The sequence below is a fragment of the Oryzias latipes genome, chromosome 2 (genome assembly GCF_053564925.1).
Source record: "Oryzias latipes strain Hd-rR chromosome 2, Olatipes_Hd-rR_3.1".
NCBI lineage: Eukaryota > Metazoa > Chordata > Actinopteri > Beloniformes > Adrianichthyidae > Oryzias > Oryzias latipes.
Window position 1 is genome coordinate 20,589,093 of NC_136238.1, and position 25,752 is coordinate 20,614,844.

The 25,752-nt window shown below is 42.7% G+C and overlaps 1 protein-coding gene, 1 long non-coding RNA gene and 1 other non-coding gene across 10 annotated transcripts; 1 reads left to right on the forward strand and 2 right to left on the reverse strand.

Moving 5' to 3' along the window:
- On the reverse strand, positions 1–24,652 carry LOC144988495 (uncharacterized). Of its 2 annotated transcripts, XR_013652421.1 has the most exons (3): positions 24,061–24,652; positions 8,514–8,715; positions 1–1,941 (listed from the first exon to the last, which is right to left on the reverse strand). It is a non-coding gene; the product is annotated as an uncharacterized LOC144988495 (long non-coding RNA). The 2 variants fall into 2 exon arrangements; XR_013652422.1 differs by lacking the exon at positions 8,514–8,715.
- On the forward strand, positions 1,088–16,464 carry LOC144986824 (NLR family CARD domain-containing protein 3-like). 7 transcript variants are annotated; one of them, XM_078935096.1, is made up of 11 exons: positions 1,088–1,222; positions 2,041–2,178; positions 2,261–2,365; positions 3,218–3,337; positions 5,941–6,060; positions 7,563–7,682; positions 10,373–10,419; positions 10,506–12,300; positions 14,291–14,467; positions 15,511–15,684; positions 16,001–16,464. In XM_078935096.1, the coding sequence occupies exons 2-11, from the start codon at positions 2,093–2,095 to the stop codon at positions 16,008–16,010; spliced, it is 2,754 nt and encodes a 917-aa protein (XP_078791222.1). In that variant the 5' UTR covers positions 1,088–1,222; positions 2,041–2,092; the 3' UTR covers positions 16,011–16,464. The 7 variants fall into 7 exon arrangements, with proteins under 7 accessions (XP_078791222.1, XP_078791232.1, XP_078791244.1 ...); XM_078935106.1 differs by having other exon boundaries at positions 10,509–12,300; XM_078935118.1 differs by lacking the exon at positions 3,218–3,337.
- Positions 24,092–24,164, reverse strand: trnar-ucg (transfer RNA arginine (anticodon UCG)). Its single transcript has one exon. It is a non-coding gene; the product is annotated as a tRNA-Arg (tRNA).
- Positions 24,653–25,752: the final 1,100 nt, after the last annotated feature.

The window sequence follows — 25,752 nt, forward strand, 5'->3', positions numbered from 1 at the left end:
TGAGGTCACTAAGTCCAAGTGGACCATGTTTAATAGTATTAATCCGACAATATTTCTATAAAAATCCAATAGAATCTATAACTCTGCATCACCAAACCCCTTTGTTCTTCATTCATTTTTAAGATCTTGTGGATTTCCAAAGTTGTGGTTCTATCTGACCTGGAAAGACAAAAGCGTCTCAGCTTCACTGTTAGACAATTTTCTGAGGTGCATATGAACAAACTCTCTATTCCTTTCAGTCAGATTGATGATCAGTCTCATTCACGGGAACTGGAGGAGCTGTTTCCAGCAATTAGTCAGGCCCCTCCCTGCAGCTCCGTCAGCTGTTTCTGCTTCAGTGTCAGTAGAAGACAGATGAGGGGAGTCCATGCACATCTAGAAGGAGGAAAAATAGAAAGCAGTAGTTCCCGTGACCTCACCTTTCTCCAGCCCTTCTACAGTCACTGAGATCAACAACCTGTACATCTGACAGCCTGAAGCTCCGCCACTCCACCCCTCCCCCTCTCGGCTGCTGTCGGGTTTCTTCTTGAACCTGTTTTTTTGTCTTTAGTCAAAATAAATCTCAGATTTCTGTTTCCCAGGTTCTGTTTGGGACAATTTAAAGGAAACTAATTCACCTAGGAAGCACTTTTTTAGACTGTAGGAGGAAGCCAGAGTGCTGGAGAAAAAGCACGCACGCACAGGAAGAACATGAAAACTCTACACAGACAGGTCCTCATCTGGGAAGCCAGGGCCTTCTTGCTGTGAGGCAAAAGTGCGAACCACTGCGTCACTGTGCAGCTGACAAACCACTGAATCTGAATTTGTTTCTCTAAACTTCCTGCTGTGTTAATGGGATGTTTCATCCGCCATCTTCGTCTGAAGTTCTCAGGTCAGTTTCCAAACATCCTGCAGCTCCTGAAAAAAGGGTGTCCTCTCACCTCCAACAAGAAGACACGCCCCTTTTTTTTTTAAGTCCACTGTGTTCATGTGCATCAGAAAAAAACGGATCAGGTCCTGATCCTCTGAGTGTGGAGCAGTGGGCGTTCACTTGTTAGACAACAGGCAGGTTGAGGGTTTGATTTCAAGTCTTTGTCAGGAGGGGAACCTGACATCAAAGAATTCCACTTCAGCTTCTAGCTGCAGGTAAAACTGCTTCACCTGCTGTGCTGCCCCGCCTCCATCACAGGTGGACTCTTCCTGGTTCTGAGACACTGAATTGTGTTCCAGCTGCGTTCAGACGGTGAGTGGAGACTCTTCTTATTCTTGAGATTTTTGAAGAAACTGAAGTGAGTTTGTTTCTGGAACTTTGTCTTCACTAACTTGACTGTTTGTTTCTAAATGTTTGGAGAAGATCTTCTTTTTTCTCTGCAAGCTCTCATGACTCTGCTGTTTCCAAAGATTCATCATTGGTTATTACTGATCAACAACATGAAGGATTCTTGTTGATCAAGTCAACAACAATCAGCCGATGGTTGTTTTTTTTTTTTTTTAATATTTCCTGGAATCAAATTGTGGTCTTCAGCATCAAAGTAGGCTAGATCAGCTGACTTCTGCTTCCTGTCAGAACTTTCCAGAACCCAGAAGGAAAGTTTTTGTCAGAAAAACAAACCATCATGAAGCTCTGGAGTTCAAAGGCTTCATTTCTGACTCCCAAACCTTCCTGTTCTTCTCCATCCAAACCTGTGTGGAGGTCAAAGTTCATGGGAAAGTGTCTGTTGGAGGAATTTATGTATTTTTTTTCTTTTCTCCTCATTCGTTGATTTGTGTCTGTTTTTCTTGATGCTTCATTTTTCCTGGATTGTAGAAACAGGAAGTTTGTTGTTTCTGTGTCAAAGTGACTGAATGGAAATGTTGCTGCTGCAGCTCCATGTCTCCACCTGGTGGAGGGAGAGCAGAAGTGCAGCAGCTGATGGCAGCTTCCTCTGCCTCCCACTGCTGTCCGACTGCATTCACCTGAACCTGAGAGGAAACACAAGAGAAGAGCCAATCAGTGGAGGAGCAGCTGATCTGTTGGTGAAGGAGGATCAGAGCTGATGATGAGGAGGGTTTCCTCTGCAGGTGAAGGTGGAAGGTGTGTGTGAGCTGATGTGGATCCAGTGAATCCAGCAGCATGGATCAGTGGGAGGAACCACAGGAGGGGGCCCCTCCCTCTAAAAGCAGAGATGGTAACCATGACAACCAGAGCAAAGCTCAGAGGTGAGATGAACATCTCCAACTGTCCATGATCTTCTCCATGTCAGAGCTCAGGACTCACACCAGCAACCTTCATTCTTCACAGGAACCAACCTGGACCCGGATCTGGATCCAGCTGGGGGTCCAACAGGAAGGACTTGTCAAAGGGTCATCTTCCTGACTTCAAAGACATCAGTTCAGGAGTGGACCAGTGAGTGTTTGTCAGAGTTAAAGGAGGCTGGATTCTAGTTCAGATGATCAACAGTTTTCAGATGAAGGACTTGAGGTCTGGTTCAGTTCTGGATCTCTCTGATCAGACTCACTTGGAGCATCATGTGTGTGATGAGATCTTAGTCTTCTTAGAGTCTCTGAGAGCAGAGACGTTGGAGAAGAAAACATGTTGGCTGCTGACTCTGACTGACAACAGCAGCAAGGCGAGAAACGGCAAGCGCTGCAAACATCTCCAACCTTCCTGTGACATACCTGATTCAAGTCTCGCGGGTCACGACTCACGAGACTTCAGTCTAAGCGCTGACTTCTACAATGAACTGTTTATTAATATCATGTTGGCTCAGGAAACTTAATTCGCAACTCAGACGTGAGCCAGGTGAGCGACCAGAAGTACATTGAAGCTTTTTGCATGGGTTGAACAGTGGGCCCCATATTGTTTAAACGTGGAGTCCAAATGGGTTTGTCTGCAGTTTCTGTGGTGGCGTGGAGCTATTAAGTGGGCACTCATTGGGCTGGCTCACCACGATGCTAGCCAGATCTGGCGGCCCCTGGGCCGCGCCGCTCGCTGGTTCTGCTGGACCCTGGAATATGGGTTGCTTAGCGAGCCAGCCCACTGAGTGCCCACTAATATAAATAAGGGCTAGCTGTACTTTATCAGAAATTCTATATTTATAACTGCAGAATTTATATAAAACTTTCTAGAAAATGTGTCTTTTTGACTCACTCAAACAAGACAGCTCTGTGTCTGTGGCAGTCTGTGTTCATGTCAAAGTCCATCAGCTGTTCATGAAGAAGCAGATCCTCCAACACTCTGATGGTTTTGTGTTTGCAGAGGTCAACTGGTCACACAGAGACTCCAGTCTGCAGCCTCCAGCTGTGGATCCATGAAGAGTGACCAGTCCAAACCGGATCCTCTAAACTTCAGAACTGAACCAGGACCTTCAGACTCACAGTAAGAAGCAGTTTCTAGTGAACAAAACAGAGTTAAGCTCTCAGCAGGAACAACAATGTTCTCATCAAGAACATCAGCTGATCCATCCAGGAAGGTCAACCATCTACTCTGAGTGCTTTAGGTCTGAGAGGAAAGAAGAGTTGGACAACTCTTGAGGACACAAAGCTGTCAGTCTGTCACCATATTGGGAGAAATTGTTGTCAAATTTTAGGCCCATTTCCAAACTCCCAGTCCTCTCGAAGATTTTGGAAAAATATTGTCCATTTGAAGGATTTTCTAGATGAGAAAGGCAACCTTGAGGTTTTCTGGTCTGTCTTTAAATCTCTACACAGCACTGAATCAGCTCTGCTCAGGGTGTTTAATGACGTCCTTTTAGCTACAGATGCTAGGGGACCATGTGGTTCTTGAGCTACTGGATCTTACAGCTGCTGTCGACACACTAGATCATAACATCTTGATCTCTCGATTACAGCAACTGGTAGGCATCCATGGCACTGCTCTGCAGTGGTTTAGGTCGTATTTGGAAGACAGAACGTTCTGTGAAGATCTCAATAATGTTCAGTCTTCCTTTGCTCATCTATTGTACGGGGTCCCGCAGGGTTCAGTCATCGGGCCTCTGCTATTCTCCCTTCTTACTCACTTACTTCATAGGAAGCGCAACTGTGCTTTTCATTGCTATGCAGATGACACCCAGATATATGTAGCATTGACCAAGAAGGATGCCTACTCAATCAGCTCTTTAATTGAGTGCTTGGAGGAATTAAGAACCTGGATGGCTCTTAACTTTCTCCAATTCAATGAGGAAAAGACAGAGGTGACGGTCTTTGGTCCCAGTGGCAATAGTGGGCCTATAGCTCTGGGTTCTCTCACTCAATCTGTTAAATCTACTGTCACAAACAATGGTTTTAATTTTAGACGAGCAGATCAGTTCAGTGGTGAGATCCAGCTTCTTTTAGTTAAGGCAGCAGGCTAAAGTCCAATCATTCTTAATCAAGAAAGCACTTTGAGACAGTAATTCATGCCTTTGTTACAACTGGGCTAGATGACTGTAACTCTCTTTACTTTGGTGTCTCTCACCCGTCCTTGTCCCGTCTCCTGCTGGTGCAGGACGCTGCTGTGCGTTTGTTAACTAGAACGTGAAAGAGAGAGCGTATTACACCAGTTCTGGCTTCTCTACACTGGCTGCCTGTCCATTTTTCAGGTAGTTTTACTCACTGGCTCTCCATAAGTCCTTGGTGTGTAGATTCCCATGGGAGGGAAAAAAAAGAGGAGGAAAAAACCCACGCATTAATCTGTCCATCAGGACAAGGAAAGTAAGTAATCCAGGGTGTAGAGTTTGAAATGGAGCGGCTCTGGAACATTCAGTATAGTCCTCAGACACGGCTCTCCGTTTACCCGGGAAACGCAGTTTTTAAACAACAGGTGTTTTCCCTCGTAACAGCCCGTGTCATTAGTAGCTCCGCCCACCTGTAGACAGCATTGCCTTCCTAAAGGCGCATGCTGCCTTGACTTATGCCCGCCATCATAACAGTCCCACACTAAACAGCTATGGCCATAATCTTTTAATTAGCCTGTGAAACATATATTTTGCCCCTGCAGGGATTTATAGCAAAATATTTAACAACTGCTCATCATGCCGTTTGTGGTAGTGTCACACCATGTTGCTGCCAGTAACATATAAAAACGCGGATTGCAGTGCTTTTTAGCGGGCTCAGATAAGAACGAGTGAAGCACCACAGCTGTGTAGAGGCTAACTCACAGAGCCTCAGGCAAAAACGCTGTCGGCCAAGCTGGCCAAAGTTCGGAGCCTCACAGCAATAGATTCTAGTTTAGTGACCTGATGGAACACAGTGATGTATGTGTACAATGCCCTGAAAACGGCCAACGTTGTGGCGATGAGCGATGAAATACGTGTTTATTTCCACATATGAGAAAGTGGAGCCGCAGAGCAGACTGTCATGTAAATAGAGCATCTTATCCCCATTAAAGCGCCCACCTTCACCCTGTCACGCTACCTCAACACACTTTAACGTTTCTGGTACTAATTTGTATGTGTGTGTGGTTTTTTTTTCCTTTATGTTTTAAGAACTGTTCAAACTCATAAACCGTTTAAATGTTCTGGATAAGCTACATTAGGCAAAGTTGAAAGTAAACAGCACTTTATTTCCTCAATCATACTTTTAGAACCTTATTGGTTATGGCACATTTATTCTATTTCATTTTTTCTTATACTGAGAACTATTTGTTGTAAAAATAAGAAAATGTTGCTTGTTTCCTTTAAGAACAAATATTTTTTAATTTACCAAAATAAATGCACAATGAATTTGCTTGGGTAAAAGCAACTTGTATATGAGATACAGTTGCAGTGCTTAACATTGTGATCAATAAATAAAATAAATTTCACCATATTATTACAGTGGAAGACAAATATTCATATTCAGGAAGAGTTTTTTAAAGTCATTCTATAAAAAAAAAGAAAAGAAAACATGTTCTGCCACAATCTAGCGATATGTATCATATCGTGGGATGCATATCAGGATACGATTGTATTGCCAGACTCTTGCCGATAGACACCCCTAACTCTGATGGTTTTGTGTTTGCAGAGGTCAACAGGTCACACAGAGAGTCCAGTCTGCAGCCTCCAGCTGTGGGTCCATGAAGAGTGACCAGTCCAAACCGGATCCTCTAAACTTCAGAACTGATCCAGGACCTTCAGACTCACAGTAAGAAGGAGTTTCTAGTGAACAAAGCAGAGTTCAGCTCTCAGCAGGAACAACAATGTTCTCATCAAGAACATCAGCTCATCCATCCAGGAAGGTCAACCATCTGCTGTGAGCGCTTTAGGTCTGAGAGGAAAGAAAAGAGTTGGAAAACAAAGCTCAGTCTGTGACCATGTTAGGAGAAAAAACAAAGATCAACTCGTCTTAGAGCCCAAATTCCAGTTGATGCAAATGTTTCTCAGTGGGCAGCAGAAAAAGTTCTGTCAGTGCAACGGGAAATTAAGAACACGTGCAGTTGTTGGGCTGCACGGTGGCGCAGTGGTTAGCGCTCTTGCCTCACAGCAAGAAGGCCCCCGGTGCAAGTCCCGGCTGGGGGACATGAAAAACACAACATCAATGGGGGACCTTTTTGTGTGGAGTTTGCATGTTCTCCCCGTGCATGCGTGGGTTTTCTCAGGGATCTCCTGCTTCCTCCCACCGTCCAAACACATGCTACATAGGCTGATTGGCAACTCTAAATTGTCCATAGGTGTGAGTGTGAGAGTGAGTGAATGGATGTGTGATTGAGGATATTCCACCCTGCGACTGACTGGCGACCAGTCCAGGGTGTCCCCTGCCTACGCCCAAGTGGCCAGGATAGGCTCCGGCAACCCCGTGACCTCGAAAGGGAATAAACTGTTAAGAAGATGAATGAATGACGAAAATGAATGTGCAGTTGTTCATTGAAAACAGTCTGGAAACAGAAATGTTTTCAAGCATTACACCAATGTTTGTCATTGATCGTTCAAATCAACTAGCTTTTCTTTTCAAATACTGAAACTTGATACTTTACCAAAGTCAAGGAATCAGGTTTGGATTCAATGAGCACATTTGAAAGAGGACCTTGAAAAGACACAGAGATCATTTCTGTTTAAATCCAAATAAGAGATCTTTTAAGCCTGAAAGTTCTGGGACTTCAAGGTTAATTTTCCTAAATCTGTCTTGGTTCTGACTAATACCTATTGCTGGTAATTCATTAAAGAAAAACGTCTCAATAAACCAAATGTCTATTTGTTCTTTAGAACAAATCTACTGACAGTTTGATCCAGTTTCTTCAGAGATTCAGGTCTTTCTGTTTCAGAAATCTGTTGATGAATCTTTTTACACAGACAGAGTTTAGATGGGATTTGATTGTTGGAGAGAAACCACACAGTAACTTTAGCTCCCAATTCCAAACAGCCTGCTCATCCTATTGGAGATCATGACTGGTCACTAAAGTTTAGCTCTCAGTGTAGTTTAGTGCAGTTGCCTGGATGCAGGCAGCGGTGGTTTAGCTGGCGATCAGGTAGCATTTTCAAGATGGAGTTGTTGACACGATTTTACTTTAATTGAAACAAAAGAAAAACAATGTTCACGTCAAATCCACGTTGTGTCCCGGTATAAAGACAAGCTGTTAAAATCTAAATGAAGCTTATATTTATAAATGCAAAATTTGCATCGACACTCTGATGGTTTTGTGTTTGCAGAGGTCAACAGGTCACACAGAGAGTCCAGTCTGCAGCCTCCAGCTGTGGATCCATGAAGAGTGACCAGTCCAAACCTGATCCTCTAAACTTCAGAACTGAACCAAGACCTTCAGACTCACAGTAAGAAGCAGTTTCTAGTGAACAAAGCAGAGTTCAGCTCTCAGCAGGAACAACAATGTTCTCATCAAGAACATCAGCTGATCCATCCAGGAAGGTCAACCATCTGCTGTGAGCACTTTAGGTCTGAGAGGAAAGAAAAGAGTTGGACAACTCTTGAGGACACAAAGCTCTCAGTCTGTCACCATATTGGGAGAAAAAACAAAGATCAATTCAGCTTAGAGCCCAAATTCCAGTTTTTGCAAATGTTTCTGAGAGGGCAGCACAAAATGTCCCATCAGTCAATCAGGTGGGGGCATGCTGGCGCTCTTAACGTAGTGCAGTGCAGCTGCCTGGATCAAAGCAACTGGAGGTAGTGTTAGTGAATCTCGCGCTTGGATAGCGTTTTCGAGATGGAAATATGAACACTATTTTACTTTAATTAAAACTAAAGCCATTCAGGTGATATGTGCCTGTAGCAGCTTCCATATCGCGTACAAACTGCTCTGCTGTCTGTAAGGAGTAACTCCTTCCACTGCTTTTTTAACATCCTTCTGGTTCCATGTTCTATATACCAACATGTTGGGATTCAGATCATCACCATGTGGGTTGGCTACTTCAACCATAGGAAAAGCATCCATCTCATTCATCCTGGTCTTTTTGCTCAGTTTCTAACAGATGTCCCCCCCAGATTTTTGACCATTTCATATGGAGTCCTTTTGTTTGACTCCTGGTAGCTGCCCCAGAATGCTCTTGGCCCTGAATTTTCAATAAATTCTCCTTATAAGGGGGTGGCATCCCCCTATTGAGAACAGCTCCAACCACGCATTTTACTGTGGTGCAAATCGTACTCACCACTTCTTGTCTGTTCCTCGGAGTTCCGTCAACTGTTGGGGTTCCAGTCGGTAAGAGGAAATCTCATCCTGGAAAGGGTCTCAAGCAGCTGCTTACTGAAGCACACCCTTCGTGGCTACGGTCTTCACGAGGTCCTCTCCCCGATTGGATCTTCCTTCAGTTTTGGAATCCGGCTCGAAGGACCAATTTGTCAAGGTTATTCCTGAATACACAAGACAGTATTAACAAAAGGAAACAGATGCAAATAGTCAGGTACGATTTCTCACGAGGAGAGCTGGAAACAGACAACCCTTGTGCTCCATGCCGCTCTTCCTAAATGTGACTGTTCCAGCCTCGCACTTTTATTCAGGTCTCCCTAGTTACATGGTGAGTGATTTATCTATACGTCACAAGGTGGTTGTCAATAATTTTCTGCTGTAATCACAGGAAGTTCTGTCTTTCATGATCAAATTATCTCACGTTCCAGACACTTCTTTCCTTACTGCTGAAGTGATCACTTTTCTGAAATGTCCCACGGAAAGATTCTAACACAAACAACTTTAATTATGTAAGAAAAACAGAACACACAAACTGTCTCAAAAACAGAAGTTTGAATAATAAAGAAAACATATACATCTAACATGCATGTTGTGTCCCAGTACAACAATATGAACGTCTCAAGCTGTTCAAAATTAATGAAGCCCCCAAACTTTTTCTTTTCTCACAAACCTCCGAGCCCTGAATCTGCTGCAGTTAGCGTGTGCTCTGGTGACGAAGCAATGCCACTAAAACAAGTACAACTGGATTTTACAGCCTAGAATTGTGTAACTCGCACAGATATGAACAAACTCATTGTAAGCCACGGTGTGGAAAACATGCTCCCGCTGTTCACTGTCGAGTCTGATTTGTTCTGAGCTCCTGTAACAAAGACCCCAGTAAAGCCAGACTGTCTTCTCTTTGTCGTAAAACCTACAAAGTACATTGATGACATTAACACAAAAAAGAATATGCAGCTAAAGACATAATTTCATTGCATACGTAAAATATGTTGATGTTTACGTTACAATTACTGGTAAGAAAGCCCATAGAGATGACTGTTGTTGTGATTTGGGGCTATATAAATACAATTTAATTGAATTGATTCAAGAAACCTTTACTGGCAATAAAACCCTTGTGCTATCTTATGGGGTCCAGATGACCCCAACCTTACATTGACGTGTTATTCCTACCATGACGAAGGTGGATAAAGGTGGAGAGGATTTCATGTAATCCATGGACACCAGTGAAGATCACATATCATTGAAAAGAAAGGTTCAGTGCAGTGTCTTGTGGGGTCCAGATGACCCCACTCCCAGATTGACGTGCTTTGGATAGCACAGGGGATAAGAGTGAATTACTTAGTGCAACAGAGAGATATTGTTACTTTATCGTGGCTAATTATCCTTTTTGACAGATTTGCATTTCCATTTGATTGATTAGGATTAGGGTACTGAAAATTTATTGATACTTGAATCCATGACATACATTTTTAATCAATTAGTTTTGGGCTATCTAACTAGTAACTATAATTGATTAAAGTAAGATTTCCAACACTGTTTCTGCCTGTAGACACTTTCTGTCATTTCTGTTCTTCTGCTCCAAAATAGTTTCAAAGACTAAAATCAGAGCAAGTCCAAGTGTCTCTGGAGTTCAGGAACCCTCAGAGAAAGTTGGTGAAGAAAAGCCACGACTGAGAGTTCAGGATCCCAAACAGACAGCAGAGCTTTGATCTGAGTCTAGAAAATAACAGAGAGTATCTGCTCCATGATCAGAGTTAGTCTGGAACTTTCCACTGACTGCTTTGATTGTTGTTCACCTACATTTCTCCTTAACATCCGCAGAGAGAAGAATAGGAGCGGACCCCAGTCTGCAGAAAGACCCAGAGCTGGTGAGTCAGAGCCTGATCATCTGCTGATGGATTCTTCTGGAAACATGTGGAACACTCATGAAGGAGCTTTCTTCTCTTTCTTCCAGCAGATGTTGGTCTGCAGGAGATGTTTGGAGAACATCAGATCAGTCTGAGGAGCAGAAGTGAACATGTGGCTGAAGGAACTGAAGAAGCAGGAAGAGAAACGCTCTTCAACAGGGTCTACACTGAGCTCTACATCACAGAGAAACTGAGACAAGAGGGTCACACCCAACATGAGGTGATGCAGCTGGAGACAACCACCAAGAGCAGCAAGCTCCGTGGCACTGCAATCAAGAACCCAGACATCTTCAAAGTCTTCCCTGGCCAACACAGATCCATCAGAGTGGTTCTGACCAGCGGAGTTGCTGGAGCTGGAAAAAGCTTCTCAGTGCAGAAGTTCACTCTGGACTGGGCCGAGGGCTTGGAGAACCAAGACATCAGTGCTGTGGTTCCTCTGTCCTTCAGGGAGATGAACTTGATCAGAGATGAGCAGCACAGTCTTCTCACTCTGATCCAGCTGTTCCATCCAACACTCCAGAAGATCCCAGCAGAACAGCTGTCTGTCTGCAAACTTCTGTTCATCTTTGATGGTCTGGATGAAAGCAGACTTTCTCTGGACTTCAACAACAGTCCGGTGGTGTCTGATGTCACACACAAGTCCTCAGTCAACGTGCTGCTCACTAACCTCATCCAGGGACGTCTGCTGCCCTCAGCTCTGGTCTGGATCACTTCCAGACCTGCAGCAGCCAATCAGATCCCTCCTTCATGTGTGGACAGACTGACAGAAGTACGAGGCTTCAATGATGTTCAGAAGGAGGAGTACTTCAGGAGGAGGTTCCCAGATGAAGAGCTGTCCAGCAGAATCATCTCCCACATCAAGGGCTCCATGTCCCTCTACATCATGTGTGAAGTTCCAGTCTTCTGCTGGATCACTGCTGTGGTTCTGGAGAACCTGCTGACCACAGAGCAGAGAGGAGAGCTGCCCACCACCCTGACTGACATGTACTCCCACTTCCTGATGGTCCAGACAAAGAGGAAGAAGAACAAGTACCAGCAGGAACATCAGACAAGTCCACAAGAGCTGACAGAGACTGACAGGGAAGTTCTTCTGAAGCTGGGGAGGCTGGCATTTGAACATCTGGAGAAAGGAAACATCATGTTCTACCAAGAAGACCTGCAGCAGTGTGGTCTGGATGTCACAGAGGCCTCAGTGTACTCTGGAGTTTGTACTGAGATCTTCAGAAGAGAGTGTGAGATCTTTCAGAAACCGGTCTACAGCTTTGTTCATCTGAGCGTTCAGGAGTTTCTGGCTGCAGTCTACATGTTCCACTGTTACTCCAACAGGAGGGTAAAGGTCATTGAGGACTTCCTGGAGGCCAAAATGGAGAACCCATCCCTGGATGACTTTCTTAGTCTAGTCATGAAGAATTCCCAACAGAGTAAAACTGGACACCTGGACCTGCTGGTTCGCTTCCTTCATGGTCTCTCTGTGGAGTCCAACCAGAGAATCTTAGCAGGCCTGCTGGGTCAGACAGAGAAGAATCCAGAAACCATCCAGAGAGCCATCAACAACCTGAAGAAAATCAATGTCAGTGGAGTCTCTCCTGACAGAAGCATCAACATCTATCACTGTCTGATGGAGATGAAGGACCTCTCAGTTCATCAGGAGATCCAAGAGTTTCTGAAGTCAGAGAGCAAATCAGAGAAGGCACTCTCAGAGATCCACTGCTCAGCTCTGGCCTACACTCTGCAGACAGCAAAGGAGGTTCTGGATGAGCTGGACCTGTACCAATACCACACACCAACATATGAGAGTATACGGAGACTGATACCAGCTGTGAGGAACTGTAGAAAGTTCAGGTGAGTCCAGAAGTGATTGTGATGATACATCAGATTAGTAATGACATCTACAACATTCATCTTTTGGGGAATTTGTGGTCACACATTTCAATCCAACACCAGTATTACAAGAATCAACACAAACCAGCATTTAGATTTTATTTGTGGAATCAAGTCCAACTCTCCAGATCTTTTGGATTCTGTAAAAAAGATAACTGCCTCTAAACCAGATGGCTGATGGCTCCATTCAGACCTGCAGCTATTGAGGACTTTAGTGATCACAGATTCTGTTCAGTATTCTATTTAGACTTCTGTCTTCAGATTACAGAGAGTGATAGGTTTGAAAATGATGGGAAATAAAAATAACAGATGAAAATTAGATGCTTTTTCACACACATTAATGGTTCTTCTTCCACTTTCGGCTTCTCCCATCAGGGGTCGCCACAGCGAACGAGTCGCATGGTAAATTTGGCAATGTTTTACGCCGGATGCCCTTCCTGACGCAACCTTCTCAAACCGGGCTTGGAACCGGCAGAGGTAGAGAAGGGAACAGGGAGCAGCCCGGAGTCGAACCCGGGTTTCACGGACGGAAGGCGCCGCAAACCAGCACGAGCTAAACTGGCACACATTAATGGTTGACTGCTATAAAGCAGTCAGTTATCGATCGTCTCGTAACTTCTAGGGCATCAATGGCAAGCTACTGTGAAAAACGATTTCAATTAGAAGTTGTCGATTTTAAACAGGGCCTGTGTGGCGAACTTGCAAAAGTGACGTACTCTTATAACTTGGATGTTTTTCAATGGAATACTGTGAAAATTGAATGCATGCACCTATGGCTGGAACTAAACACATGAAATACACTGGATAATGACATATAAGGAATGTGGGCGTGGTTAGCAAAAAAACCTCCGTTGCTAAGGTCATCCAAGGTTTACTGTTTCCAATTCGTCTGAAACTGACGTAGTCTTGTTCGTTATCCCCAGGCGACCAAAACTTGATATTCTATCAACTCAGCAAATGTAGTTCTTACCAATATGACACTCTTTAGCAATGTTTTTTCTGAGTGAGTTGATGATGCTGATCGAAATCTGGCACTTTTAGCCATATTAGCATAACTAGCATAGTTAGCATAATTACCATCTTAAGCAATGAGTGTTTGAGTCAGTTGATGATACTGATTGCAATGCTAGTACTTTTAGCCACATTAGCATAACTAGCATAATTAGCCGTGCACATATTTTCACATAAATATATTTTTTTAGTAGTTGTACTTTTTTCACTTTATATATGGTCAAATTTGATCATTTCTTTCTTTCTTTCTTTTGTTCTGTCTTTCTTTCTTTCTTTCTTTTTTGCCAATTATTTCCTTTAAGTTTCATTTTCATTCAGCAATATAGCATTCAACACTGCATTTTCTTCTAGTTTGTTGTAGTATCTTCTGCCATTTCCTTTGGGCGCTTAACTACTGTTAGAATGTTTCAGCCATTTTAACCATTCAACTGTTAAAATGTTCAGCTCTTTCAGCTTTTTCTAGTTTTGACTTTTGGTCCTTCAAATCTTTGAACTTTAGAAGAAATTCAAGGATTATACAGACTATATTTCCTGTCCACTGTACCTGGTTGGTGGCATCATGGTATGGCACGTGAGCTGTTGTGTACAACTTAACTGGTTAAATTAACCCGGCACTTAACCTCGCACTTGCATTTTTCACAAAAATGTCTTTTTTGTTATTGTGCTTTTTTCACTTTATTTATGGTCAACTTTGATCAATTCTTTATTTATTTAGTTGCCAATTATTAACCTTTAAGTTTCATTTTCATTCAGCTATAAAGCATTCAACTCTGCATTTTCTTTTGGAAATGCATCTCCTTCTATTTCTTTTAGCATTGATATGTTAATGAAACAGTACAATGTCTAAAGGAAGAAACGGATGAAGAAATAAATGTCCAACTTCATACCAGCTTGAATTCCTCATAAGATCACCTGTTTCTGTCTTTGTTTCTCTTAACAGACTTTTAGGACCATGTGGACTCTCAGAGACTCACTGGGAAATTGTAGCCTCAGCTCTGAAGTCCAACCCGTCCCACCTGACAGAGCTGGACTTGAGAAACAATAGCCTGGATGATTCATCCATGGAGGTTCTGTGTTCTGGACTAGAGAGTCAAAACTGCAGACTGCAGACTCTGAGGTGAGAACATTGAAGCTGCTGGTTGGTTCATTTCCAGATTGTTTTTCAGAACAAAGATATTTCTATGGCAACAAAGGGTTCAGCTGTTGAAACCTTTGATAGATTTGAGTTTAAAGTGTCAGACAATAAACAAGAAGTCAAACTAATGACAGACTAGTCATCCTGATCAAACCTGCATAATAGCAAAGTCAAAGTTCAAAGACACAGTAGAGCATGTGAGCATGTGCACACACACACACAAGTGTGAGTGCAGACTAGAGAGGAAAAACAGTGAAAGAAGGAGAGTTTTGGTGAAGACAAGTGAAAGAAGTGAGTAAAGCTGCACAGATAGATGTGCAGCTGCGTGTCGTTTTAATGTCAAGGACCAGCTTTTGTTCTTATGCTCCCAGTTCCTGCAAAATCTATTTTTCATATTAAAATGGTTCTGGTAAATCTTCAGGGCCAAACTCGCCAAAAACAGTTCTGTTTTTTTTAAAGCTTGACTCAATTTCTATTTCTTTTTAGCACATGGAAAATGCCTAAATATCTCTTTTACAAGATTTCATAAATCAGCAACCTAGTTTTCTTGAATCTTCATTATCTGTAAAATGTCTGAATGGGGTTTAAACTTTCTTTGAGCATTTCATTTTGTGGCTCAATTATAATGTGATAAAGATTCTTCAATGGAAGTTTTTGGGGAGTTTTCTGTAGAGTCCAGACTGCAGACTCTGAGGTCAGACTCCATGATGGTCAGACTCCATGATTTAGTTGTGTTCAGATCAATATGATGACAAAGTTGTGTTGACACTAAACTGCAGACTGGCTGATGTTTGAGTTTCACACATCTGGACTTCTTTACTGAAGCAGCTGCATGTTGTCCTGAATGTTCCTGAATGTTCTTCTTCTCTGCTTCTGCTGGACTCTTCTGATCTGCTGCTGTTGCTTCACATCTTTGGACTTTTTCTAAACTTTCTGATCTTCTTCAGCTCTGAACTCTTTAGAAGAAGTGAAAGATGAAAAACATGAACTTTGTCTTTAAACTCAACTCTTTGTTCTGGATTCAGGTTGGTGAACTGCAGTTTGTCAAAGACCAGCTGTGCTGCTCTGGTCTCAGCTCTAAAGTCCAACACGTCCAACCTGACAGAAATTGACTTGAGTAACAACAACCTTCAGTCTTCAGAAGTACAGCAGCTCCAGGATCTGGTGGAGAGTCCAAACTCCAAACTGGAGACTCTGAGGTCAGTAGAGGGTTGGAGTCAGTCCAGCTGCTTCCAGATGTTTGGTCCTAAAGTTAGTCTGAGAGCAAAGATGCAGAGTTTCCTGTGAAGCTGCAGCTTCTCAGTGAAGCTCTGAGGAGAATGATGACAGGCTTCAGGACAACAGTCAGCCAATCAGAGCAGCAGAAGCTCCAACAGGTGAAGATGACAGGAAGCTGCCTCTCTGAACAGGACTGAAGCTCCTGCTGCTCTTTCTGCTGCTGTGCTGCATCACTGACTGACTGTCCAGGATCAGGAGACACTCCTTCATCTCTATCTCTCTACTTTCTCTTTGCAGGTGGAAGTAAAAGTGAGTCTGATGTTCCTCCTGGAGGAGCAGAGAGGAGCAGCAGCAGCAGCTGGTCTTTAGAGTTGTTGTGACTGGACAGTGTTCCTGGGAGGTGGAGAGCAGAGTGATGGAGGAATCAGAGGAAGTGGAGATGAGTGTCAGAGTTGCAGCATGAACTGATCTGAGATCAGCTCTTTTTTCTGTCTCAGCATCAAGTGGACAGTTATTGTGCTGCAGCTCCCCCAGTGGACTGATGGAGAACTGCCCTTCCTCTTCTTATTCTATCTTGGAGTGTTGATCTGAAACAGGGTTGGATTCAGATATTCAGCAGCTCCAGGATTGAGACAAAAAAACACATACTATATTATTTTTAAATGAATATATTAGTTATTATATATATATATATATATATATATATATATATATATATATATATATATATATATATATATATATATATATATATATATACACACACACACACACACACACACACACACACACACACACACACACACACACACACATATGTTTATATTAAAATGTCATGACTGGGCCTGGGCTGTAACGAGTATCCGAAAAATCGGGATATTCACGATCTGTTACTGAAAAATCAAAAATGAATACTTGTGACATCCAAGATCACTGAAGATCACTGAAGTGTGTTTCCAAGTGTAGTGGAAACACACTTCAGGCAATGTCATTACTGCTGTAATACTTCTAAGTACCGTACACGAACACCCAACAAGCTGAATGCACTATAATCAACAGAAGTAAACAAATCTTCAAAGTGTTCAGTGTTGCCAGATAGTCAGTTTTCCAGCCCAAGAGTCATAAAAAATGGACACATTGTTACCAGTAATTCATTAGCCGTAATTAGCACTTTTTAATTACATTTTCCGTTATATGTTACTTCTTGTTTTGATTGAAAGTCCAACTTTAAGGCATTTTATAATGACATTCCATCTGCCATCGTTGTAATCAGTCAAAGCAAAATAAAATAATTAGCTTCTATTACATTTTTTAACAACTTAAGAACAAATGTGAACTCATGTGTGCTTATTTTCCCTCAAGTTAAAAAAAAATCAAAGCAGGAAAGGGAAGAACAACTAATAAACACTAGGAGTACTGGTATTATTGGCCAATCATGATCAAAAGCGGAAACTGTTCTTCCATTTTTACTATTCATGAATATAAATGAGGTAAAATACAAGCATATATCTTTCTGAAAATTATTAAAGAGTACTTTAATTTTTTTCAAAGCCTACTCTTCTGAGCGTAAAAGTTTCCGTGCCTTGATAAAGCTAAATCAAATCATTTTCCAATTATTCCATAGAAGACAGTATTTTCTCAATTTTGCATGAAGAGGAAATTTTGTGCAGCACTAACAAAAAAAATATAAAAATTAATTAGAAAAAACAGAAGTTATCTTTTCTCTACTTCATTGCATCATAAATTCACATAAACTAGATCTGGAACTGGATGAAAATCTCTTGTCTTTGAGTTTTATGGATTTCAGCTGCATGTGTTCTGGTCTGGATCCAGATTGGTTCTTTTTTATGCTGTGCAATAGCTGATATAACCGATCAGAGCTGAGGGCCTCTGGTGGTAGACAGATGTTACAATATAGGTTATGTAGCTTCAGACACACCAGACGTCTTTTTTTATCAACTTCTTTGGTATTTGAGAATGATCTCCATTTTTTAATCTTTGTTTGATAATGGTTATGTTATTTACAGATCAGCTAATAAACATTCGCTATGGGACCACCTTTTCCATTCTCCCATTCGATTTATAACAAATACTCCCTTCAAAATTCGCTTCCTTATTCACTCAAAATAAAAATGTAATGGTTGCTGTTAATTTACAAAACTCTCTTTGGTCTTTCTCCTTATTTAACCCTTGTGCTATCCTAGGCACTTTAACTTTGGGAGTTGGGTCATCTAGACCCACTAGACAGTGCGCTGAACCTTTTTTCTTTAATGATTTGTGATCTTCACTGGTGTCCATGGATAACATGAAATCTTTCCACCTTTATCCACCTTGGTCATGGTAGGGAGAACACATATATGTAAGCATCGGGTCATCTGGACCCCACAGGATAGCACAAGGCTTAAGCCAGCTTTTAGACACATCATCCCCCATGTGCAACATCCGGTCATTGTGTTTTTTATCCTTTCAGTCTGCAGCACCTAGAGACTGGGATAATTAACAAAACACCCTTAGAATGGGTTGACACTTGATGCTGGTTCTTCCTCAGTGCCTGGCAATTGAGGGTCCCCTGTCCGTCCAATCACAGTTCATAGAAAGTCGAGCCATTTCTGATGTTTAGTTTGATTTGTATCATAGTTTATCGGAATACTAAACACTTTATTGTCAGGAGGCAGCTAAGCTGCTTTCCCAAATGTGCAGATTTCCAGCTGCATTCAGCTGCACGGTTTTCACAACAAACCCAGATCTCACATCAGTACCTGGGAACTTAACCCTTGTGCTATCTTAGCCACTTTAACATTGGGAGTTGGGTCATCTAGACCCACTAAACAGTCCGCTGAACCTTTTTTCTTCAATGATTTGTGATCTTCACTGGTGTCCATGGATTACATGAAATCTTTCCACCTTTATCCACCTTTGTCATGTTAGGGAGAACATGTTAATGGAAGGGTGGGGTCATTTTGACCCTACAAGGGTTAACAATGTCGACATACGGGTTGTGTGTGGGAAGATGCTGAGTATTTGTGTGTGTTCGCACACGTGCGTTTGTGTCCAGAACAGTACAGAACTGCTTGTGATTTGCAAATGTAGGCAAACTTATATATAACCATAACTCTGTTACTCCTTGCACAAGTATAGGATTTATTGAATCTTTGTTTGTAAACTGCAAGCCATTATCCTGAGGTGCATAGTCTAAATACAAGATAGTGATGAATTTACCCAAATTATTGATCATAGTGCTCTCTGTCTCTGAAAACTTGTCAAATTTGATTTCACTCCCTGTCTGCTTCCACTCCTGCTCCCAAGAGTTTGTCTCCAAGAAAAACATTGCAGCCACTCCAAACTGACATTTGGCTGAATTTAGCTCAAATTCATATTTTTTACATGTCCTATCACATCTTAAGTCTTATGAACTGCTTATGCTTATGAATATATACATCTGTCCTCCCAACTTCATTGATCGCTTTGACTAAGGCTACGTTCACACTGCAGGCTGAAACGACCCAATTCCGAATTTTTTGCCCCTAAGCGGCCCAATTCCGATCTTTTCATGACAGTCTGAATGACACAGATCCGATCTTTTCAATTGCGACCCAGGCCCCGTGGGTTTGCCGTCCTGAATCCGAATTGTAGCCGTTCTTTTCAATTGCGACCGCCGTCTGACCGGCCAGGCGATTTGATTCCGAACTGTACGTCATCGACACGCAACAAACGTCATCATTTTGCGTTAAAGTAGGCGGGAACGAGAACGTAAACAACAACCATGGTGGACGATGCTGCTGAGATCAGTCAGTGGAAGGGAAGCGAGATCCCCGATTGGATTATTATTTGGGCTGATCGCTCTTTTCAGGCCAAACTCCAGGGCTCTTATTGCAACTGGGCGGTTTTTGAAAAATTTTCCAGATAAATGGCAGAGCGTGGTGTTGAACCTTTACAGCTATAACTTTTTTTTCTTTCTCCCCTTCCGACCGTCACCGTGCTCAGAAGCGCAGGGGACCCGAGGCGATCCCCCTCCTCCTCTCTGTTCTGATCCTTAGACTCTCCAGAACGGGTTGATAAAGAGTCCATAGCATTTACTTTGGGGGAAACCTTCTTTTAGTCATCCTTCCTCCGTAACACACAACATGAATGCGCGCCCACACTGCCCCCCCCCCTATTCTCTATCGCTGCACGCGCTTGCACACACACATACACATTTCCATTCCACAACAGTGACGATCCCGACTCCATTGCCTTCTTAAAATGAGAAAATTTGTAATTGTGCTGCTCCTTCGTGAAAATAAATTTAATATTACAAAAAGAGCTCCGCATTTGACAACACTGTTGTTGACATCTGCTCCGCAAACAAGTGACGTCGTTCACCGTTGAGTATTCTTCTGACTTCTGCGCATGCGGGTCTCGTTTGGGTCGTGTCACGGTCACACTGGAGATCACAAAAGTTCGGATTTACTTGGAAATGTGAACGGTCTAGCAAACAATTCGGATTTTTTCAAAAAATCCGAATTGAGCATTAAGCCCTGCAGTGTGAACGTAGCCAAATAAATTCCATGTGGATTTGGATGATTTTCATCACAACTTGATTCAGTTCAAGGAGCTTGAATTAGACTAGTAAAAAATTAAAAACTACTAGTAAATACTGGTACAGTTAAAAAAGACATAACCATAGCTGGAAGCCCAAGTGCACAATTATAAGTCATAATAAATCTCTCAAAGCCAGAGGTGAAGCTTTTGCTGCAGTTTCCACACTTGTAATGTGCTCTTTTCTCCAGCAGGGGGAGGCAAACACTGGTTTGAAAAAAAATCGGTCGTTTATCCTAAAATATGTAACAATTTCTGACATTGATGACTTGAATCAGTGGAAGTAAAATTGACGTCACATACTTTCATGTTTTTGGAAGAACTGATAAGAATATGATCCCTTTCTGTCTTTACTTTCTACATTTACTTGATGTTTATTTTTCACTTTCTACCATTTGACTCCTATTCACATTTTTGTTACAGTTTTAATAAACAAAGTTAAATTAAAAAGTGTTGTAAAAATTGATTTGACCAAAATGATGATTATTTGGTTCAACATGTTTTGTTTAGAAAATGTAAGAAATAAGAATGGAGGAGTTTGAGATAATTTTCTGCTTTGTCATTTTTTCCTGAATAAGAAAAAACATGCTAACATGAAAATCAAAGTTAGCTGGTAGTTATTAACTCTGATGACAGTTCCTCCATTATTGTTTCTACTTTGAAAATAACTTTTTTAAGTGAAGGAAATGGAGCTGAGAAAAGTGATGGATTTAAGATGAGGGACTGTTTCCTCCATCACTTCTGACAAATGATTCTCCTCATCAAAGCCTGTTGTGTTGCAGAGACGATTTCCTTTTCCTTAAGAAGTCAGAACCAGCAAAATAGTAAATCAATCCAATACTGTGACACGTCAAACATTTACAAAGAACTAGTCCTACAAGTAGACGTTTAGACAAGAAGACGTAGATTTGGAAAAGGTCAAAGTTCAAACCAAACTTAGCTCTTTTGTGTAAATATTAGCAGTAATTTGATGGACGTGTGGAGGCCTTCCCAGCTGGATCGGTCAGTACATATGGACAAGATAGTTTTAAGATAACTTTGAAGGATGGCACACACAGACAGAAGGAGTGTTTGAAAGAAGGTCCCAGTCTTCTCTGCTGCTGCTTTGACTCTTCATGTTAGCTCCTCCTCCTCACCACCACTGTGACTGATGTCTTCAAACTCCTTCAGAAACCTGGGGCCTCATTTATAAAACTTTGCGTAGGATTTGCGTCAGAAGTGGCGTACGGATGAAAACTAGGACGTGCGTACGCACAGAAATATTCGGATTTATAAAACCGTGCGCACGCACATCCTACGCATCTTTCCCTTAATAAATCACAACCAATTCTAAATGCAGCGCAGCTTTTGCGGCGTCATGACACGCCCATAGTTGCCCATAAATAGTCCGTGAAACGCCCACAAATTAATATTCATGGCTTGCTAAATCATGGCAAACACAGAGAGGAAATCAAAAAAACGTAAACTTCATTCAATGTGAAGTAGAAGTTATCGTTGGCGAGGTGGAAAAGAGTGCCCACAGTGTGGGCATTACTAATGCCAAAAAGGCACGTGAGTGGCAAACGGTGGCAGACACGTAAATGCTGTAACCTCACAACCTGGACCGTGGCCGAAATAAAAAGAAATCAAAGAAATGATCGGACATCAAAGTCGAGGCAAAAAAACGTCTAGCGCTGCATCTGCAGAGTGTGTCCGCCACGGGCGGGGGGGGGGGGACACCGGAGCTGACCCCTCTTGATGAGAGACTGGCGGCTATTATTGGGGAATCCCTATTAAGTCCCCCTCATCGGCGTCCCCCTCCCCCTCCGTCACTCGGTGACTGTGGTGACTGAGGCGGAGGGGGACGCCGACGCGCCAGACGCACCGGGTGACACAGGTAAGAGAAATAATTAAAATTAATGCAGTCAAGTCACATGTATGCAGGCTACACAATTACAGATTATTAATATAGAACAATTTTATTTTAGTTGCTAGGTGTTCCAGCGGGGCCAGAGGTTACGATGCTTCCGCTGAGCAGCCGTCTGGACCCAGCGTCTCCACGGCACGCGGCTCTCAACCCTCCAGCAGTGGGCGTGTCCTCACCGATGCAGTCCTTGAAATGCAGAGGGAAGTCAGTAGTTCAATCAGAGAGGTGGCCAAGGAGTTGGGCGAAATCAAGATCGCCCTGACTGAAATAAACTGCACGATGAGGGAATTCTTAAATAAATAATATTTTCCACACCTCTTTTTCTTTATAAGCGACGCATCACTTCCAAGCGCTGGCGCACAGCAGCAGCATTTGGCTCAAATGCGTGGGGATGGGGTTCAGGGTCGGGGCCAACACAGCAATCGGCGCCAGGGGGTAGGGGCACGTTTTTAAGCTGTGCCACATTGTGTAGCACAGCACATGCCAGCACGATTTGGCACACACTGTCACTTTCACGTGTTTCTTCCATCTGCCGACGGTGTCGCCGTTTCTCATTTCCCCCGTTTTTGTGCGTACGCCTGGGTCAGAGCTTGCGTGGAGGACCGCATATTTTCCCGTCAAGTTTGCTTTTTATAAATCTCAACTATTGCGTAGAGAGTGGCGTACGCCTTCTTTTGTGCGTACGCAACGTTTATAAATGAGGCCCCTGTTTTCTGATGAAGGTCTACCATCTCCTCCCTGTTGCTGCTTTCAGTCCAGACTCAGCCTGTCGTGGACATGGAGCATCTGTTCAGAAAGCAGCGTTTTGGACGTCATTTCTCCATTTTGTCCTGTAGGAGGCGCTCCTGAACTGCAGTCCAGCTTTGGCTTGGCTTGGATTGGATGGTTGGAATCCTCTCCTTGCAGATTCTGGATCTTTCCAAGTCTGTTTGTCTGCTTTCAGCTCAGAATCCCTTTATCTTCCTAAAAAAACAAACCTGACAGGAAATGTTGGACTGAGACGGAAGCAGCAGTTTCTGGAAAACGGGAATTTTCTCTGGGAAAAGGCCCAGCTTTCACATGTCAGAAAGTCAGATTGTGTCTGATTTTAGAAAAAGACCCACAAAGAAAAGAGACTTTCCAGTGGAGGGGTCTGGAAAAGTTGTAGAAATGCTGAGAGTGTGTCTGTCCACAGGAGAACGGACCCATGTGACAAAGGTCCTTTAGGTCAAGACTGAGGTCAAAGTTTGACTTGAAGGAACATCTCAGAAGTCAGGATGATTCACTCCAGAGAAAAGCCTTTTTCTGTGAAGAATTTTTTAAAAAGTTTTCATCAAACTAATAATCTGAAAACCAGATGAGAATTCACAGCAGGAAACACATGCAGGAAAAGATTTCAGTTGAGGTGAACTAGAAAAAGTGGTGCATGTGGGAGGGAACATTTATAAAATCTTTAAAAACACAATAAATCCCAACATTTCCACCGCTTAGCCTAAGTTTGTGTTTCATGAAGCTGTGTGTGTTCAAGCTCCGCCCCCAGTAGCGTCTCATTAGGCTTCTGAATTAAACTCAACATGTTTAGAAGAGTTTCAAAGCTAAAACCACCATAGAACAATCTATCTGTTTTAAAATTAAAACGTTCAGATCTGCAAAATACAGATTTCTTTGATTCATTCTTGATTCATTCAGCCTCTGCCCCAAATTTTATATTGTTGTGCTTGTTTTCTGTGTTCTGGTGTAAAGCACTTTGTTTTGTGTTCTTTATAAAAAGTGCAATATAAATAAAGATTAATTTGAATAAATGTGTTTGTGTTTCATAGATTCAAATTGAATCCACAAAAGCAAAACTGATGTCTTACATTCCTGCAGATAGAGGTTGACTGATTCCTCTCACCATGGAAGCAGAGCTTTTTAGCTTTTTTCTCCAACCATGTAGGGACTTGAACCCTCAATCTTCTGATCCGAAGTCAGACGCCTTGTCCATTAGGCCACATGGTCTGTGATGATGTCATGGTCCAGCTGAAAGTGGACAAAAGCATCATCCAGCTGAAGAAGAGGAGGAGCTTCTGCTGCCTCAAAGAGGAAGGTGGAGGAGGTGAGAGGCTGCACTGGAGCTTTGGACCAAACCCTGTGATGGACTCACAACATCTCCAGGCTGTTTCCAGCATCACTGTTTCATCTGAAGAAGCTCCAGGCTGAAAGCTGCAGCAGCTGCAAACATCTGGACTTCCTGCTGCAGCTGGAACTGCTGAAGAATTGGAATGAAGTTTAGTGGCTGAACTTCTTGTAGGTCCTGCTTGGTTCAGGTTGTTGCTGGTGGTGGAAAGAGCTCCTGCAGACCTTTCTGCTGTTGGAAGGATCTTCTGTCTACAGACTCTCTGATGCTTCAGCAGGAGGCGCTGCAGTGTGCTCCTCCTCATGAGTCCTGAAGCTGCACCGTCAGCTGCAGAGCTTCAAGCTGCTTCCTTCTCAGACTTTCCACTTTCTTTTGCTGTCTGGCTCTGATGCTACTGCTGCAGAAAAACCAGCAGCTGCAGAAATACTCTGCAGAGACTCAGAGAGAGGATGGAGGCAGCAGATGCAGACTGGGGGTGGAGCCTGGAGATGACTGCAGCTGATAAAGGTCAGAGGGCGGAGCTTCATCAGAATGAAGGTGTTGCTTGGATTCTGACTTGATGCATGTCTATTTCCAAGCTTCAGAGCTGCTTCTTCACAGCTTTATCCACAGTATGGAAATAGACCACAGCAGTCTGCAGCTTTCTGTGGCGGAGCGGTCATCACACTGAAGAAATGTTGGTAGTTTGATTCCAGGTGAAAGCTCCTGTTTCCTCACACTGAGGATTCCTCTCACAGACTACAGCAGATGCAGATGTTAGCAGCTGCATGGACTGACTCCAAATAACACTTAAAAGTTGTGTTTTTTTTTATCTTGGTACTTAATCATAATTAAAGGGTCTATACTGAGCAAAAATAAAATTTTTCATGAAACACAACATCAAATATTTTGATCCATTCAGAGTATTCCTTTAAAAACCTGCATACTGAGCTCCAGCCTCTCCCAACCCATGAAAACAGGCAGGTCCTCACATTGCGACGTAGACCAGTGAGGAACAGCCCCTTCCAGGAAAAATCTGTGCTGGCAGCCCCGCCCCCAGGCTAAAACACACACACACTTTCTCCATGGTGCTAGCGGTGATCTGCTAAATGCTTTCATTTTCACATCAACTCTGAGAAAAAGGGTTGGTTCCTCTTCCACCTAATACACAGGGGCAACGACAACTCACTGCCAAGGCCGACGCCAGGTTAATGTCACCTACATAGAGCGAAAGGCGGAGCCTCAGCGATTGAGGTATCTTACTTCCTGGTAGGAAAAGGAGGTTTGCGAAAATAACTCCTATTTCATTTTGAAATTCGTTCTTTAGTGTGCCAAAGGCAATATACATAATCACATATAGGCTGTGGATATAATTTACTCTGAAACGCTTAAGAAAAGAATGATATAGGCCTTTTTTAAGGTGTTTCCCGATTAAAAATGTGTTATTTGTTTTTGTCAGTTCTTTATTGAAGTGTTTCATGTTTTATTATT